A 19,684-nucleotide genomic window follows, 5' to 3' on the forward strand; every position below is an offset into this window, starting at 1 on the left:
TCTAGGGTTTCCAGAGTCAGGAAAAATATCCAGTAATCGCCAGTTTTCTGAGTGAAAAGGTCAGAGCATGACCAGATAGAAAGGCAAACAGAAACTAAAATAACCACTTGTTACAATCAAGGTATGAAGAAGAACATCTCTGAATGCACAACACTGACAGCAGAAGAAGACCACACCGGGTGCCCCTCCTGTCAGCTAACAACAGGAAAGTTAGGCTACATTTTTTATAGGCCAACCAAAATGGGACAATACAAGATTTGAAAATGTTGCCCGTTCTGATTGTTTTGATTTTGATTGAAAGTATGGATCCATCCTGCTTGGGGGATCTTTTTGGCAGAGGGAGCAATTTGGGCTCCACAATACCAACTGAGCCACGACCTACATACAGTATTGTTGCTGACCATGTCCATCCTTTTATAATCAGAGTGTAGCCATCTTCTGATGGCTGTATATAGCAAGATAATGCACGATGTCACACAGCTCAGATCAGCTTACAGTTTTTTTTGTTTACTCTGCTGTGCAAATAGCCTTTGTAGTCACCAGATCTCAATAGAGCACCTTTGGGAAATGAAGATTAACAACATTAACAACAACTATTTGGGCCTGACTAAGATGTCCTATGGAATTACCTAAAATATTTCAGATTCATGATACCCAAAGGACAAATCCTGTGTACTTAGATGATTGTGACATACCAGCTCAGTTAGACATTCATGGTTCCATGTGATCTATACTGATACTGGCTCAGCAACTATTGAATAAAATGCTTATAAAACTTGGTACATATATCCATACTTACCAGATGATACGCCCCCCTTCATCTTATCCAAAGGAATTACTCCAGTTTGCATTTTTCCCCTGCAAAACTAATTATGCAAGGATGCTAATTACAGCATGGCAAAGCCGGGTTTTGTAATGTCTGGAAATTCAGGAGCATCAAACATGTTACAGTTATTGTTTGAAAAGGAGAAATGAATTCTTCTTTAAACACGTCCTCTATCATGTTGTTAGCTTAACAAAAACTTAGTCACATTTGAGGGTTTGGGGGTTTAAGCATGGTTAGGGTTGGGTAGTTGCAGAGCTACATGACTTCAAACATCTGACTCACAATGCGAGGAAACAAGACAAGCTTCATTTCAGCTCGTCTTGAAAACATTTCCAAGAATGTGCTAAAGCCAAGAGAAATCCAACAGGGGGAGGGGAAAAAAAATCCAACATTTGTATAAACGATCACAGATGCTTTCTGTGTGTACAAAAGCAAGCACCTACCAAAACACTGCAGCCTCTTATCCAAGACGCTTACTGAAATGACAGCTACAAAGAAGGATGTTCACGGTGAATGTTGGAAACTAGCAGCTGCTGCGACTCGCAGACCAAACGCTCTTTTCTTTTTCTTGTGTGGATCAGAAACCTTTGGAGGGAGTGTGTAAACACGTTGAGAGGCAGAGACTGTTTCTATAGAGGCAAACAGAGATATAACCTTTGTTTATGAGTGCAAGCGGGCTGGCTGACAGTGTGTATAAGTCAAGCGAGGCCAGCCCACTCGGAGATCTGCTGGCACGCATTAATCAAGCACCGGCGGTGGGATGCCTCGCCACACCTCTGCAGGACTTTCTAACCAAAGCGAAGGGGAATGACCACAAGGTTACTGTACCTCCACGAGACAGAAGGCACGCTCTGATTCAACACTGCTGGGAAGAAATGCCTCCCCATAAAAGTCTGCTAACTGTGAACGTCGAGGATGACGGCAATAGACTTTAAACATCAGAGAACGGTTCGTCTGGAGTCATTTCACAGCAAGAGTTATTACAGCAATAATATCCAAGAGTGCGTCCTTCAGGGTGATTATGGCTGTGACAGTGATGCAATAGATGTGAGGCACAGAGGCACATTACTGGCTCTTATTGATGTTTTACAACTCGTTTAAAAAAATGGGGAGAAGACTAATTGTTAGTTCTGCTTTATGGTAATTGTGAACACAGTTAAAACTCATTTTTGAGATTCATTGGTTTCTTTACAGTGTAAAGAAAACTGCAGGAGATTACAAGCAAAAGGAGCCAACACAGCTTCGCTATTAAAAAAATGAGCATTTTATTACAATAAAATGCTTATTTACAAGGCAAGAGAGAATTCTTCTGTTGGAAACGGTACAGTACCTCTAAAAAAATAAAAACAAAAATAAAGGGGTGGGGTCGGGGGTGCGAATAGCATTCACAGGCAGCTTGGGAATTACATATTTGCATTACAGTGGTCATATAGCTTACTACAACGCCAGCTGAATCCCAAAAAAAAAAAAAAGTGGAGAACAGAAGCTTTTTACACAGGAATCCTCTGACATCTTAATACAGTTCAAGCAGTGGATGAAATAAAAGTCAAAGAGCAACATCTGTTATTCACAGGGCAACAATACTCCTCATTTAGAAGGTATAGCAAAGAAGCTACAGGTTTGGGAGGACACATGACCATCTGAGAAGAAAACAAATCAAAGTGGAAACGTTCCAAGATCTTGATGCGTGTAAAACACATCGCAAACAACAAACAAAGTGTTTTAATTAGAAACTTCCACAAGAGTAAAAGAGTGGGTACCTAAACAAATCCTTGTAATACCACTTTGTCACAGTAAAGAGAAGGGCCGCTGACATTACGCAGGATCCCTGTCATTCTGATACAAAAATAAATATACAATGAAGGAGGCTTGTGTGTTTTTTCTTCTTTTAAAATAAAAATAAAATAGTAACTGTTGAGAACACAGGCAAGCTCTGACAACCAGGGCTTTTGTCTCAATGTGAATTCACTTTCCAAAGAGCAACATAGATGTAACGACCCTTGTCTGTTTTAATCAAACTAAAAAAAAAAAAAAGTGTTTCCCCTTCATCCCGTGAACTCCGCTGTGCCTTTTCTCCTCTCGCCTCCGATTTCTCAGAGCCAGGGGTGCCAGGCTGGATCCATGCGACACAGATTGTCGAGGCTGTTTGCTGCAGCCACCAGAGTGTTGACCTTACTCTCGCCTCCCTCGAACTGAGCCAGGTTATGGAGGCGAGTCATGATTGCCGTGACGGCCTTCTGGACCAGCGAGACCAACTGCTGGGAGTCCATGTTCTCTGGCTGCCCGGCTGGGGACAGGGGAATGGACGTGTCCTCCTGGGTCTTTTTGTGCCACGCGATGATCTCATCACGAAGGACGGCCTTCAAGATTCCATCCACCTATGAGAGAAAGGAAATCAGGAGGTCACTTTCAGGAAACAGATTCATTTTTTAAGAAATATACGAGGTCTAGAATTTAAAACATCAACATCCTGATGATAAAACATTTGATTACTAAGGATTGACCACATCAGGATGCAAACAGACTTTCCCTTTTTATACTGCAATGCAACAAATGATGTAAAAACTGAAGTTTTTATACTGCAAACTACAGTCATAGAGTTTATATGAAGCTCTCAAATATATGATTATATGCCAGTCTCCTGGGCAGTGTGTTCAAACAGTCTGCCGTGGAAATGAGAGCAGTGAAACGTGACAAAAACCTGAGTTTATTTAAAGTCCCTGCTAATTTCAAACATACATATAAAACAAAGCTGTTAACTCCAATTTAGGGCATGGCAGTCATCTGCAGGGAAATCTCTGAGATGTTAACAGCTCATTACGGTGACACAGATCTGAAACGCATAACCATCAAAACCAAGACCTGGCAATCATCGCCTGACTACGTACGCGCCGTTCCCTGCCCTCACCTAAAGTGTTTATTCGGTTTCAGACGGCACTAGACTGTTTAAATAGTTTAAGGCTTCACTATATCTGAGTGGATGATTGTTAAGTGTTTGTGTTTTCCTGTGCTCTGTGGTAATACCTCTCTGCTCTGGCCACAAGCAGCACTGGTCTCTGGCATTCAGTCCCAACTAGTTCACATGGTCAAGTGTTCTGTTTATTTGCATCTTAAGTGCTTCTGTGTCTGGAACATCAGTCAGACTTTAAGTATGAGCTTGACCCATACACAGACACTGCAGGCCTGTCATTACTGCCCTGCTTTACATATATTACACAACCCAACGGCTGCTACTGTTTTTCACTGCTTTGTTTTTAGTTAAGCCTCAGACCTAAACCCAGAGGAAGTTCACCAAGTTTAAGTGCCAGGCAATATCTGGAGAGCGCCGCAGGAGCTTAAATTTGACAACAAACCGCAACGCTCGAGTCACCGCGAGCAACAGCAATGGCAGCCGACTGACCCCACTTCTTCTAAAAGCTTCCAAGACTCATGTGAATAAGTTATATAAATTAAACAAATGTAATTCTTCAAATATATCTGAGATTTAAACGTAAACTCAACATTTTTGACAAGCTCGTGTTACTGAATGTTTTAACAGTGATGTGCTCCTTAATTTTCACGAGCCTAAAACTAACACAATGAGAGAGGTTTACAGTTAAGCTGTGATCTTTTGTGCGACGGTCAGTAGAAGCCAATCCTCTGTGCCATCTTCTGTGTTATCTTATTAACAAACTAAGGCCAACATTGAAGCGACAAAAAGTGCAGTTCCTCAAATGACCACTTGAGGTTTGCTGCAGAAGTGAGTAAATCTCCTCAGGCTTGCATTTTAAAACAAACACCTTCAGGGATGAAGTTAACATGTTAGCCTCTGGAGATCATTTTTCACCCTCATAAGAACTGTTTAAGGCATAAAATTAGGGGCATGGCGGCACTAATAAACAGGCCGAGGTTGTAGCCAGAAGCAATGTGATGAATCACTGAACTGGATCTCACAAATATTATTCCAAGCTCTGAGGTACAGACCATCCAAAAAGCAACTGTACTGAACCGTTTTCAGCTCATAATTTAGCATTTTATTTGTTTGTCCAAGTAGGGTCACTTCCAGCTCCATGGAAAAAAAACAACCTGGTTTGGATATGCATCATGAAAAGTGAAAGAGATTCAAAAGTGTCCCTCCCACTCGTCCACTAAAGTTAAACCTCCAATCAGAGGCTGTAATCAATCCATGTATTACTTGTTAAAGTACAGGATTTCAAAGTGCTGTGATTTTATGGCTGTTCACCTGTAACAATCAAAACACAGACTGTTAGAAAGAGCGGATTCATGAGCTTCATGTCGTTGGCAGGCAGTGTAACAGCAGCAGCGGCTGCAGTGACTCCAGACATGCTTGCAAAAGTATGATTATCGTATGGATGCATGCCGTGCGCCTGGAGGGGGAAACAATGAGCACTAGAGTTTTGTAAACTTCATATTCAGCCATTTAATTTCAAGTTCACTGCAAGCTTCTATGTCTATTACCCATTACTTTAAAAAGCCGTTCTGATACACTATGTAATGTATTTAAAAAGAAAAAAAGGAAGCAGACGTGGCACCTTAAAGTTTGGCTGTGCAAAGCACCGAGCCACAGCGATCATCGAGGCGGTGAGTGGGCCAGAGACGCCGATGGTGGTCAGGAACTCAGAGATGTTTGGCGTCAAGCGGAATGGAACGGGGCGATTAGCATCCAGGTCACCTGTGGCGTCATTGATGTCGAAGCGGAAGTAAGAAACGTTGAGCTTTCCTGTGTCCTGAAATCAGAGGAGGAAATAAACATAACTTTTATACAATGGCAAAAAACAGAAAATAATCAGGAAATATAATTTTCTGCAGTGTAGTCCACATTCCTTTAACCACATTAGCACCAAGAAAACAACTCCTCGTCTTCAGTAAAGCTGGGAGAGCTACAAAACAAGCTCATGCCAACAAAATGGCTGCAATTATTGATCTTCATGTCCCAGAAACAGTAACATGTCAAACTATCCGCAGCACAGCATCTATAATCCTTAACTCACCTCCACTGCCCCCTGTTCCCCTCCCCCTTTGCTCTCTGCTGACTTAAATATATACGGCCGAGTTTCATCTTTTAAGCCTGCATTTATGTGCGAGAAGGCCGCTACACAAGCGACCATTCCAGGAAAGATAAGCTCCCTTATATGAAAAAGTGAGTAGCTCTGACAGCTTTATAGCAGAGCATTTCATTCCAGCTCGTGCTTGCTCTCCTCCTCCTCTGTCTGGCCTCTTCCCTCCCTCCCTCTTTCTCCTTAACACCCCCCCCCTCACCTACATTTCATTTGCTCCTCCAAGCCCCAGCAGAGGGCCTAGAGGCAGTGGGCTGAGACACCAGCAACTCCCAGAAGGCACAGATAAGCCTGCAGACTGTTGGCTGTGAAGGCAGCGCTCAGAATGCTAAAGCACCAGACTAGTGGTCAGCGATGGCTTCATTTAGAGGCCGGTGTGAAAGGAATGATGCAACATTACTGTGCAACGTGAAGTGACTCGGGGCTGCGGGCTTGACGGTGAGAAACCTCAGTGGACAAATTCCACAACAAATGCCAAAGAGTGAAGACACTTAACACTATAAGGAAATTCAACTAATTCTCAAGGCATGATGGGATGCTTTTACTGACCCTTTTTTCCCACAATGGTGTAAAGTATCATATTGGATGATTTGTGATATTCTGGTGCAAAATGAAGATGCATGTTAAGAAAAGGAGGAGGGTTATTGTTGATATCTGGATACAACCTTTGCCTGCAAACTATAATGATGAAATAATGGCTCAAATGTCATTAAGACTGGCTCATTTTTACGTTGTTCTGTCGTAAAAATGCTGCCATTGACGTCCATTTCTATCGTCACTGTATGAGCTCAATAATGGCACACGCCCACTGTGCTGCTCTGCACCATCCAGAAAATAATATAATTTCCTTGAGAAGCCCCTGTTCGTTTATTGAGCTGTTGATGTCATGTGTCATTGTGACTGGTGGAGCTGTTCCAGGGTGATGATACAAGTGATCTGACTGACAAATAGCGAATTTATTAAGCACCACGCCCTCCAATTTATATTCAGTGTCAGTGAAGATGCCACACTGCCTGTGGTGTTTGTACTTGTTGTTGATGTGTAGTTAAATTTGGGCTTATAACTGAATTAAGGACCTATAAACATTGTTTAGCAGTATGCTTGGTGCTGATTCCTAATTGAGCTCTATATGAGTCAACCTTAAGTAAAATACGGTCTTTATTTAGTCAAGATGAGGCACTGCCGCGGGTTGTGATGTCCCGTCCTTGCACATACACTCTCAGTTTGTGTGTGTGTTTATATGTGCATACACTCTTCGCACTAAAATCCGCCTGTGTCTAATGGGATCTGTGGAGTGGAACAGGCAGAAAGGGGGCTTAATACTAGTGCTTAGCTGCCCGGAGGAACGCCTGTCAGCAAAGGCCGATTAGGATCAGAGGGGAGGGGTGGCCGACTGACACAATCATCTTTAATAATGACTTTGAGAAAGCCGCCTGCAGACCCTGAGCAGCAGACAGATGTGTGGAAGCGCACACAAACATGGCCTCTTCAAATTGAAACGTCTTTGATAGCTGAGCAGTGGGACTGAATATAACGCTCTGTCAAAACATCCTTTGCATTGACAGCGGCTGGCTGACTGATAGGCCTAGCGTGAATGTCATGGGGGAGAATGGTAATTCATACAGTCTGATATGGAGAGGGTAATGGAGATCTATTAATGCATCTAAGAGTGTGTATATCTATTGAATTTGCCCTTGTCAAACTGATTTCACTTTCTCCTTCATAGGAAGTCCAACACATTGCTGTTTGTGTGTGTTTGCGTGCATTTCCCACCTGTGCTATCTGCAGCATCTCAGGGTTGAGTCTGTTGAGGTGGAGCATGAACTCTGCCAGACCAATGAGGGCCAGCTGGATGGTGAACATCTTTCGGAACGTCCAGTAATCAGTGGCGTTGGGGAATGTGTGGAGAGCCCACTCCTTCAGCATGCTGCGGGGAACCATGTTGCCCTGCACCTCTTTGAGAATGTCCCTCAGGACCTGGAAGTATACCATGAACAAGGATTGGAGGTTAGTTGGGCAGGGTCTTCTTTATTTGATACATCAATTGTCTTTTGCCATCATTATGAATTGCACCAGAGGTTTTAGTGGGTTCTCTTTAATAGCGTTATCTGACTATGGGAACGTCTCCTATGTGACCCCATCAGCAAGCTCAGCGATGGCCATGTTAGGAGAGGCTGCCCATGTTAGGAACCCCCTCCCTCATTTAACAGAGTGACATAGTGTGGGATGTCATTCGAAAACCACTTCTCAAATCTCAAGAACTCTGTTGGCAATTGGGCACTAAACTCAACTTTCAAAGGTTTTGAGCGCACCACTGGGACACTAGCACTTTGTTTCCAACATTTCAGTTCTACACGAGCTCACAGTACTAATACTGTTAGTGCTAGTGTTAAGTGGCAATGCTTGCATCCTGAAGAGCAAAAGATTTCCCAAAGTGAAGAAGCAACACTTCACTAATCATGGCTGCAGCTAACAACCCAAACGGAGGCTAGCTTGCTCGGCTAACCTGTCATCATTTTTCCTCCCTTAGCTGAGAGGGGATGGCCAGTGAGTGGCTCAACTTGTGCACAGCTCAATCAGGATCACAAACCATACTGTTGCAGTCGGTCTGTGGTGATTACTTTATCATTGCTTCAGGTCTTGGCTTAAAACTGTAAAGCCTTCTCAATGTGTATTTGGCAGCTATTTCATAAAGTCACAGTGGTTTTGAGGGAAGACCATAGGCTAGCATTTTGTGATACGGCATTTCATGAATGCTGCATGCCTTAAATTACTCACAGAAACAACCGGCTCCATTGTGAGACCTTCACGTAATATTAGCTGCCCTCTTCAGTTCCCCATTTGAACCCCTATAATAGGTTGATTAAAATTGCTTTCCTTGAAGACAGCTCTATTGATTACTTTAGCCTCAGCTAAGCGTGTAGGGGGGGATCCATGCTCTCTCAGTGCATCAGACATGAATTCAGTTCTCTCTAGATAACACAAGGGTCAGCATGCAGCCTAACCCCACCTTTATCTTCAACGTTATAGGCATGCTCCCCTATAGATCTGCCTGCGTTTTAAGTGTGCATTAAGCTCAGCAGGTGTAGGAGAGAGTCAGGCTGAACCCAAGAGCTAACAATCTAATATTTTTGCAATTAGATGACATAACAGCTTGCAAAATCAATTTGTTCTTTTCACTTTATTTCATCACTTTTTAGAGAAAATCCTCCCCATCCAGGGAAAACTGAAATCTCAACAATTGCAGATTTTCAAATTAACTTGGGGTTTGAGGGTTTCTTTTCAGGCTGAGAAATTAGTGCATTTCTTATGCTACATTAATCATTTAATATCAATTATTTAAAAATACCCACAGAGCTGAAAACAATTTTCCCCTTAGATGATTAAAAGTTAAGTTTAGCTCAAGTGTGATGTGAAATTTCAAATCAGACACTCTGGATGCATGTTAATGCAGAACAGTACCACAACACAGTTACCTGGTGGCTAGCTTGTGTGCCTCTAGCCTGCACAGTGGCCAGGCGATCGTAGTACCGGGAGATAGGGTTGTCATGTTCGATGCCCTTCTTGGCACAGCGCTGCTTGTAGATTTCTACCAGTGACAGAGATGAAGGATTGTCCTCAACTAGCCGCATCTGAGGCGACACTGCCACCACTCGGGGCACTGAAGAGATGGAAGAAGGATGAAGGAAAAAAAGGTGGAAAACAGGCAAAGGAGAGCAGAGGAAGGAAGTAAAATAGAAAGAAGCACAAGAGAGAAAAATAAGTGGGAGGCAGTGATGGGAACACAGCCACATGAGTGACGCAGAAACTGTAAATATTTGTCTCCGCTTGCTAGATAAACTCCGAGTTACCATTGGAAACCATAAACCTGCAGCTAAAATACTCTGGAGTTTGGGAAAAACAACACTGAAGGCGTGCCTTCAGTCAACACCAAGCAGGGTCAAAGAAGGTAAAAGGCTGTGCACAGGTCACACAGTAGAAGCAGTCCAAACATTTACATGCAGTGACACCTCAAATCAAATCAATACCAGCAATTCATGTTTGAAGGAACTGGGTTGGTTTGGGCTGTTTAATGTTGTGTGCAGATTTCCCCTTAAAGACACCAATGAGCAAATAAATGTGTAAAACAAACATCTGCAGAGAGGCAAACCTCTTATGTAATCTCCTCACATAAAGATACTCGAAGAAATTGGTTAAAAAGCAGTATTTTCCAATATTGGCCATGTTGACTGATAATGATATACTGACAAGACATAAGATTACATGTTTTTATGTCTCTGTTTTCATAGTATTTATATGAAGGCCACTTATTTTAATATTGAAGATGTTATTTTCCTCCTTAGTGCCAGGAAAACAAAGACAACTAACAGGAAAAATTATTGGGATTAGTTACCAGCCAAAATACTATTTTAAACATCAGTATCGAGCCACAATTTCACAATCAGCAAATCTCTAAACAAAATCATCCCCTTTCTATTCCTAAAATGCGCCCATGCCTCATTTTAGTCATACCAGTAAAGAAGAGGTGCCTCTTGGTGGTCTCCTTTCTCTTCTCAAGACAAGGGTTTAGGAGCCGGAGAAGCTGCAGGACTCTTTCCTCTCGACGTGACTCAGTCAAGCAGGCATCATTCATCACCAGGTAGGGGTAGATCTTTCCATTGTGGCCGCGGATGTAGAGACGGCGTGCCGCGGTATTGTGTTTCTGAACAATTTCCACTCTGGGCATGAATCTGTACAGCGTTTCAGAGGAACAGAATCAGAGCATTAAACAGTGTGGGAGAGAGGAAGGGTAGGAATAACTGCGATACAAGAATGGCACTGGAGTACATGTGGAAGCCAGAATTTAAAATGAAAGGCTTTAAGATCAGGATAAAATCCCCGGGGGGGAAGCTCCAGTAAAAACAGGTCAATCTGACAATCGTTAGCCACTTAAATAATTTACTAAGTACCAACCATGACTACAGCAAATTCCACATGTGCTTATTAGCCCGGCTGCACCCGTGTAGAATAATGATGTACCTTGCAATCTTGATGTAGTAGTGTGTGGGTTTGGGCATTAGGAATTCGCCCGGAATCTCAACTTCAGCTGTCTGTGCAGAGAAATTGCTGAGGAAGCGACACTTCTCCTCAATGAGGAAGAACTTGGGCAGCTGTTTGGTTTTCGCCTCCAAAATCTTGATCCACTTCTTTAGCTTGGAGATGAGATTGTGAAGCTTCATGGAGCCTGGCACACTGAAGTCAAAGTCTGTAAGGATGGAGAATAGTTATTTCCTATACCCATTCATAAAAAAACAAAAACAAACAAAACAACAGAAAAAAACCTTGACTTGTAGTGAAAGCAGCTTTTAAACAACAGGTCCTCTGACAATTTGATGTTAACTGTATAACTGTATAAAACCACATGCAACCTCTGAAAGTGGTCCGATATAATCTGCATGTGTGCATGGGGGAAAAAGGAGTATGTTACAGTTGTTCCTCCTAAATGAACTACCCTCAAATTCCCCCTTCGGCAAGACATTAATCCCTTAAGTGTTCCAGTGGACCCGCTTTACATCACCAGCAGGACAAGACTGTAAAACTGAGCAGTTTCCGTGTGTGTGACCTTTAACCACCTATATACAAAAAATGTAAAATCATTTTTAAAAGTTCGCTAAAGCTAGAAACTAGAGACCAATTTGCGCTCTGAGGACGTTCCTACTCAAAGCAACGTAAAACATAAATAAGAATAAAAAAAGAAAATATATTTCAAAGCTTATACATCAAATGACATTTCAGTGTTTGCAAGGTCTCTTTGAAACCACATATTAAGATTAATTGCAGTAAGATCTGGGTGTTGTTCTAATCCAGTAACTAAAAACACCTTGTTTTACTCTTATGGTCTACGGCAAGGCAGCGGTAACACACATTTACATCTGGGAAACGGCCTTTTTAAATATTATGTTGCACTGTTGCCCACTCCACTCCAGCAGTGCCTTGCTTAAGGGAACGTCACAGATAAGTTATTCATGGCAGCACAAGGAGAACTGTTTGCTCTATTGACTTAAAACTCCCTGTCGGAGGCCAGGAGCTGATTAAATTAGTGCCATAAAAATGAGAGTCTTGAAGTATTAAATTCCTGTTTCAAGTCACAACTCATATCGCACATAACATATTGAGATGAGCTGCAGCAATAACAACGGAAGGAGGGGAAGTGAGCCAAACAGGTTTTCCATTTTAGAGTAAAGCCCCTAGGACAATTCTGAAACACGAACACACACATACACACACACAGATGTGCACTCGACTACCTCTCCTATTTCAGTACACCCTGTTGTGCCGCCTGTTATAATGAATCCATGAAACTGCAAGGCCTTGCCATTTCAAACCCGTTCAATCTCTCCCAGAGTGAGACCTCCTAATACTTTAAATAAGCCCTTTAAAACAGCCAATGTTCTTTTCGGAGTGGCCCTATTTCGCTATCTGTCCGCCTGCAATTCACCTGCCTTGATAGGAGAGGTAAAATTGATACAGTCCTGTGAAAATTGCAGACCGACAACAATTCAGCACCATAAAAGTGTATAATGCTTACAAATAGAAAAGGTGAGGCACGCGCCACTGTTTCAAAGCCATGAGGAAATACAGTAATTTCACTCCATCTTCATCAAATATAAAACATTCCCTCTGTTTAAAACTGGAGAACCGTCACAATTCATTTAAAAAAAATGAATGAAAAAGCTTAGCGTTTAACATGTTATCATACATGAGCCATCTAATACTTTTCCTGATAGAATCAGAGATTAACATCTCACCTTTCATTATAAAATTTAACTGCTTCAATGTGGTAGTCATCTGCATTATGTTTAGGACTCAATGTGTGAACAGAGACTATACGAACAGAGACTATCGATAAAAAATCGACGCATTACTCATTTTGACTAAGATCCAAATCGGAAATATTTAGTGTCATTTGCAGGCCGTCATTAAAAGGCAAACAAGATACAAGTTGTACAAACTGTGATTACGCCAATTTTAAGAGTGGACATATTCCCTCCTTTTGTATTTAAATCCTGCTCCTCAGATGTGTGCCGACAATGTAAGTAGAGTCTGTTGCTGAGAAATAACGTTTGCTCTGTACCGGGTGCAATACTGAAAGTGAGTGGATAAGGGAATTATTTTCAGTCCCCCTGAACTTATATTTGACCCCTGCTTGGTGGGGAATAGGATGCTGAGAAAAAGAGTGCAGTGTGGAAAGTAGCCAGGCTGTTCTCTGACCTGTGTGTAGAAGTCAGTGCTGCTATTCTGCCTTACCTGGCTGTGCCAGATGGTCTACACTGCTGAAGCCAGGTTATAGATTGTGGAGCTGGAGGTGGGCCACCTTTCTATACAGAACCATCATTTCTTCATGTACTGTCCTGGCCCTGGCTTGTGCCTGGTTGACTTTTCTGTAGCGAGTAAATTCTGCTTTCTTATGGCAGACTGGTGAGCTAAAGTTTTAAAGGTTTCAGAGGTCACCAACATGCAGTATGTTTACACTTAAGACTTCTCACTAAAGACTATATAAAGTTACACAGGTGCTAAGCCAAACTGTTCAATTTAATCATAACACTTAGATTTAACTCTTTAAGTCTAACCAAGAGGCAAAAAAATTCAAAATCCAGGAAATGTGTGTGTTTTTGTTTTAAATATATTAAAAAACAAAACAAAAAACCTTTTCTAACAAAGGTCTCTGGAAAAGATCCACTGCTAAAACAGTAACTCATGCAAATAGCATTCTTCGTAATTGGATTTGAATGCCTCCCTGCTGCCAAATGTTATATGTGCACACATAAACCCATATTTTCCGGCCCACAAACCCTGTGAAAGCGAGTGAGCCACTAACGTGGTGCAGGGAATGGGAGCTTGGCTGCTCTGCAGTTCCGTAAACCCTGTTTGTTCCACTCTGGAGGGCTTGTGTGGTTTCGGTCTCTGTCGGCCCTGCTCCCGCGTAGCCGTGGGGACAGCTGTCTAGTGACGGTCGGCAGGCACCCTGCGAGGCAGAAGCCCTGGTGACGCCTAGCTGCGTGAGCACAGCTGGCGCCGTAACATCTGGTAAGATTCATCATCAAAGTGCTCATTCTGAGTCTGAGCTCTGTCTTGTTTGTGTTGTTCATTCAATCAGTCTGTACACAGCTCCCGAGCTTTTACCCGCCAAAGCCACCACACCTGTCTTCATGGTTTCTCACCGACTTCACATTAGTTTTCTCCTCTCTCTTCTTCCATCATGCGTATTAATCTCGGTCATTTTCTATGTTCATCAGGTCTGGTTAGCCTGCATTACTACTTCTTATTCTGTTTTAGTAAGAAGACATTTTCCCCCAGCTGCTTTTCATGCACTCGCTCTCCTTGTCCTCGGTCTCAGGGCCAAACACATTAGCCGCACTGGCCAGGCTCAGTACTAGTTAAACGGGAATAGCAGATGAGACTAAAGAGCAGGCAGGAGGAGTTGTTTGGAAATGCAACAAATAAAAGGAGGCGCGAGTTTACTGTGGATGCAATTCAGAAAGAAAGCAGAAGAAAACACAAAGGTTTATGTGAACACTGAAACCTGGAGGGGTCTTGCAGATGGTCCATGTTTGAACTGTGGTTCAACTCCCTTATGTAACACGGGAAAACAGACACGTGGCTTCCAAAAAAACAGGAGAATGATTGTTTTGAGGTAATGTCTCAGAAGGGGTCTTGGCTAAAATAAAACAGCACCTGCCTCGCTGCATTCCACAGCTTTCACATGAATCTGAACACGCAGGCCAAAAACTGACCACAGGTTTCATTTACTGCCTTATAAGCATACACAGTGCATGACAGGAATTCGTCTTTTTAAATGTGTTAATCCATAACTGGGAAAAGATCAGAGACTTCCTCTTGTTGCAGAGTCTCATTCAAGCCATTAGTGTCCATGTCTAAGCACTTCAGAGAAAACATCAGGAAAGTAGAACGAATTTTCCAAGGCTCCAGTATATAAAAAAATAGGGAATTATAAGAAATAAACTACATGCTGTCTAGAATTCAGCTGTTAATGGGCCATCTCAATTATGGCATTCTATTTGACATTAATGTGCCTGTAACTGGAGGTCTGCCATCAAGTAAAACAAAATACAGACAAAAAAAACAAAAGATAAAAACAAAAAAAAAAGATGCAACTGGACAAATTCAGTAAATTCTTTTCATTGCTGCTGTATCAGAGGACTTTAGTGAATCCACACTGACAGTAGTTATTTATGTTAGTAATTCACAACCAAATCTATTCCTCTGTAAGTTTTCTATAACAAGAACAAAAATGCCAACCACTATATATCAGGAAAAATGTTTTATCATTATGCTACAGCAGCAGAAGAGAAAGCAGACTTTTTAATTCACCTACTTGTGCCAATACTGTATGAGCTAGATTTAGTTTTGGCACAGCAGACACCTGGTAAACAATGCTCAACAACAACACAGCCAGTACAAGTTTCAACAACAAAGCACCTGACTACTTATGAAACATTTACATTTCAGTAAAATGCCTCGTTTAACCAACACAATTTTATGGAAAGAAATTTTACTCAACTTTTTGTGGTCTGTAAAACCTGAACTGAAAACCGGCTTCACCCTCATATAAAACCCTCGAAAGAAATAAAGTTGTTCATTACAGGGTATTTCAATAAGTTGATAGAGGGTTTTACAGAGTTTTGAAAACCCCCAATGAAACCAGAGAGAACTTGAAATGTTTTGCAGCTTCCAAAAGAGCAGGAGGAAAACAAGTGTTCTGCTTTACGTCATCAAACTTTGACGAGTTGTTGATATCATCACCGCAATGCTGCACAAGCTTAGAATAGAAATGCTGCTGCCTTGTGTATAATCAAACCCGACGTGGGCGTGTGTACATGCAGTGTAATAAAGGCACAGACAGACACACATGCAAACACCTCTCTGACCAGTCACCAGCCCCAATCCCTCCCTAAAATCCAATCATCTAGTTGGAAACTTTAATTACATTGTAGAGAGCCAGTGCTCCAGCTGCTCCGAGCGACAGCGGCAGCCTGCTCTAGCACAGATATGAGCTGCACGAGTGTCTGTGTAGATATAATGTGACCGGTTCAATATACTGTTACAAAAGCCAGCCATACACCTGACTTATCATTTAAATGAGTATAGACGTACAGTCGCACAAGTGCTGCTTTTGTTTGCTGAAGGGCGGCTGGTGTCTGGTGAGGGGCTTCAGTGAGGAGAGCTAGGAGGTGTTGTTGGTTTCACTACGTGGCCACTTGTCACACCTTGTCATACTCTCACAAAACAGCCCCCCCCCCCCCCCCCCACACACACACACACACACACATTTTACGTCTTTTCATATTCACTCAATGGCTCTGACGAAGCTTGAAAACTGAAACTGAATGTAAACATGGAGAAACAACCTCAAACAAAAACTTCTTCAGTGTTTTGCCTTTTTGTATAGCTCTATTTGACAGTATTTATAAAAGCCAACCAACCTGTTGTGAACTGTCCCTTCATCTTTTGGAAAACAGGATCCTGGGCTGTGGCTTGGGCCCTGCGGGCCAGTGACTCAGAGGCAGCGCTGGAGAACATGTTGGAAACATTGGAAACGTTCTCCAAGCCGACTCCAAAGGTGCTAACGAGCTTCTTGACAAAGTTGAGTGTGTGGGGTGTGATCTTGGCATCAGACACTGCACCACTCTTTTCAAAGGCCACTGAGTAACATTTTGCCAGGCCCTGCTGAAGCTGCCTTAAAACCTGTAGAGAGAAGAAGGAAGAAAAGAGAATAAAGAAATGCTGTAATGATATGGGAATTATTAGAGACATCCTGTCCTTCTTACAGACTTAGACATAAGTCATTTCCTCAGGAAAAAAAAGATGCAGCAATGTGACCAAATTGAGGGAAAGAAGGAAGGCAATGACTATGTTTCCCCTGCTTGCCCAGTGGAATGATGCATAGAGCCTGCAGCTGCTGCCCAGTGCCCCTGATCATCACAGGTAATCACACAGATACACACTCATAGCATCAAACTTCCAACCCTAAATCCCTCACCCCATCCTACACGCTCACAGCACCCATCCATCACTTGTCTTCTCCCCTCTTACTGCATCACCGTCTGCCAGACTTCCCCTACAGAACAGAATAGCTGCTGTGTGTGGAAGCTGCTTAGCAAGGCTAAAACTATTTAAAAGTGCATCAAGTTCAGTTTGGACAGACGCACCTCATTATGTGATGCATACATGCTTAGCTTTAGAGTTTCACATGACCCTTATATACAGAAGATGTTCAAACTGTCATACATGAAAATTTTCAATGGCAGCTGTAATATTTTCTCGCCTTCTGATCTTCTGCTGCAGCAAAATCTGTTCTGCACCTTTTATTACTATTTTTCCCTCACCTCTTCATGCCAGTTCTCTCTGAACCACACCATCTGGTCTACGATGCCCTCCAGGGAGGAAAGCAGTGTGGGGTGTAGCTCCCGCTGCATGTGCATTATACGGCTGCAACGCCACATCGGGGCAGTGGCCCTGATTGGCCCTGGGTCTGAGGCCCCTGAGTGAGGCTGGGCCCCAATTGAACTGGGCTGCTGCTGTCCAGATGAATCTGGGAGAAAAGAGTGGAAAAGAGGAGAAAGCAACGGAGAAATGATGGATTAGAAGAATGCAGAAAATCAAAAAAAGTGGGGAAAACACAAGATGAGGCCAATTCAACACTGTCCTGATAAATTATTAATAGATAAGGACTTGTTAAAAAACAAAAAAACAACAACAACAACAACAAACCAGACAAACAAACAAACAAAACCCACCTTTTATTGTTCAAAGTGTGCTAAATCAGGCAACACACTACAGGCACTGTTTACTTACCGCTTTTGTAGCGTTCCCTCTGCTCGATCTTGAGAGTCAGGTAAAGGGTGCGGATGGGGAAGTAGACAGCCTGGGGGTACACTCGTCCCACCTAGCAGATAAAAGAGGGTCACAGATTACATTTCAAAGACTCCCCCTAAGGACTGCAAAGGAGAGAGAGGGGTGTGGATAGAGGTAAAGAGGGAAGCGATAGAAAGAGAGACAGTGAGAGAGGGACAGAGAGATACTGTATGCCTATATGTGTCAGGGTGAGAGAGTGAAAGAGAGAGATCATACAGATACTGCCAAAGACCTGTACTCTTACAGAGGGGGTGTTTGAAGCTTTGAGTCAGTGGAGTTAGGGGAGTTAAAAACATGTCATGGCTGAGCTACAAAACTCAATGTGACTGATGATGAAACTGCCTTCAAGACTTCCAAGAAAAGTCACTGACACCACTAGAAGAGTTAATGGTCAAAGTTGGGACATAAGAGGCTATGAGTTTTAAACGCACAGCAAATTTACCTTTAAGTTACTGGGGTGCAAATCCTTTGATAAGTAATACACCAGGTGAATTTAATGGTCGTCTTTTATGTATCTGTACTAAGCCACTAAGTCATCCATTCTACCATCAAAGTATTGTGTTTTTAAAAAACAAACAATCAGTGAACTCAAACTATTGATATGTGGAATAAATTCTTCTTGATGTTATAGTTTTCTTATATTCTTCCATTTATAATGAAACTACATGATTGGCTGTTTAAAGTAGCTTTACATTATTCATAATTCAAAATAACCCATTATAATCTTCTACTGGGCCTTGGGGCAGTCCTGCAGTTCATCTTCTGTCCCAAACAAGCTGTTTTAGTCCCCTTGCCCCTCCCCCTTTAAGACAACTTTATTTTAAGTGGCTGCCCCCTGTAAACAGAAGCTTTTAACAGCAGGTCAGTGGGACTATCGTTTGGTCATCTAACATAACTGAGATGACCATATTCTAGGTGCTGGCATCATAATTTGACACTGCCCATCTTTAATATGAACATCCACCATGTTATCAGGATACATTGGAGAGAGAATACGCATGACAGATGACAAATTATTGGGGGGGGGGGGGGGGGGGACAAGTCAGTGTTTGTGAAAGCTTACGATGTACCAATGTGACTGAGCTTCAGTTAGCTTTTAAAGTTGGTCACACTGATTTTCTTAAGAAGACATTTCCCTCATTTGGTGTTTTAATAATAGTGGTAGGGAATACTGTCTAAGAAGTTTAAAAAAACAAACAAACAAAAGAAAAAAAACACACCAAAGGTGTTAAATAGGGTGTAAGAAAGCATTCAGTGACCCCTCATACCCTATGGATGGGTGACCGTACTCCCACCAGCATAGGAATATTTCATCTTAGGATAAAGGCGATCACTCAGAACAGCTCTGTATTGATTTACTTTGACAACAAGACCCAAACCATGCCAGCAAAACACAATAACAAAGCCACCAGGTGCCCTTACTGCAGGGGTAAAGAGTTCAGCCTTTCCTTCAGCCTGTAGTTTGCAAATACAGTTCGCATTAACTTGTGACAGAAGATTCAGGTGAGTCTTCAACTAAAGAATCTTATTTTGTCACAGTTGCCCTTTCTCAGGGAGGAGGTAACACATACATTGTCCACTCACTTGCAGTTAATGCACTGAACCTTTAACTGTACACAGGAATCATCTGACATCGCACAGACGTTTTACTAACAAGCTGGCAGGTTGGACACTTGCGCGGTCACATGCACCTCAGCTGGGTGATGTCTGGAAAAGTTCAGGACTGCGGTGTGAATGTGCAAACAGCATCTGAAAGCTCAGATGGTGATATGAAAAGTGTTTGTTTCGATTCACACTGTTTAAACCCTAAAAGTCTTGAACATGCAGTAAAACCTCTGACCAAACATCCATCCACACATTTTCCCGTGGCTACAGTCTGAATTCA

General features: G+C 42.4%; 1 protein-coding gene across 1 annotated transcript in view; it reads right to left on the bottom strand.

Moving 5' to 3' along the window:
• Positions 1 to 2,825: 2,825 nt before the first annotated feature.
• Positions 2,826 to 19,684, bottom strand: part of trrap (transformation/transcription domain-associated protein) — an 84,441-nt gene continuing 67,582 nt past the window's right edge. Inside the window, exons 64-72 of the mRNA XM_085361271.1 lie at positions 17,740 to 17,830; positions 17,271 to 17,476; positions 16,368 to 16,629; positions 10,903 to 11,128; positions 10,396 to 10,613; positions 9,360 to 9,544; positions 7,657 to 7,860; positions 5,359 to 5,553; positions 2,826 to 3,204 (exon numbers count right to left, since the gene is read on the bottom strand). Coding sequence (XP_085217397.1) covers positions 2,920 to 3,204; positions 5,359 to 5,553; positions 7,657 to 7,860; positions 9,360 to 9,544; positions 10,396 to 10,613; positions 10,903 to 11,128; positions 16,368 to 16,629; positions 17,271 to 17,476; positions 17,740 to 17,830 — 1,872 coding nt within the window. The 3' untranslated portion in view covers positions 2,826 to 2,919. The remainder of the gene's footprint in view (positions 3,205 to 5,358; positions 5,554 to 7,656; positions 7,861 to 9,359; positions 9,545 to 10,395; positions 10,614 to 10,902; positions 11,129 to 16,367; positions 16,630 to 17,270; positions 17,477 to 17,739; positions 17,831 to 19,684) is intronic.

The sequence above is a fragment of the Diplotaxodon limnothrissa genome, linkage group LG8 (genome assembly GCF_057381915.1).
Source record: "Diplotaxodon limnothrissa isolate DT_005_m linkage group LG8, D_limnothrissa_male_GT1.1, whole genome shotgun sequence".
NCBI lineage: Eukaryota > Metazoa > Chordata > Actinopteri > Cichliformes > Cichlidae > Diplotaxodon > Diplotaxodon limnothrissa.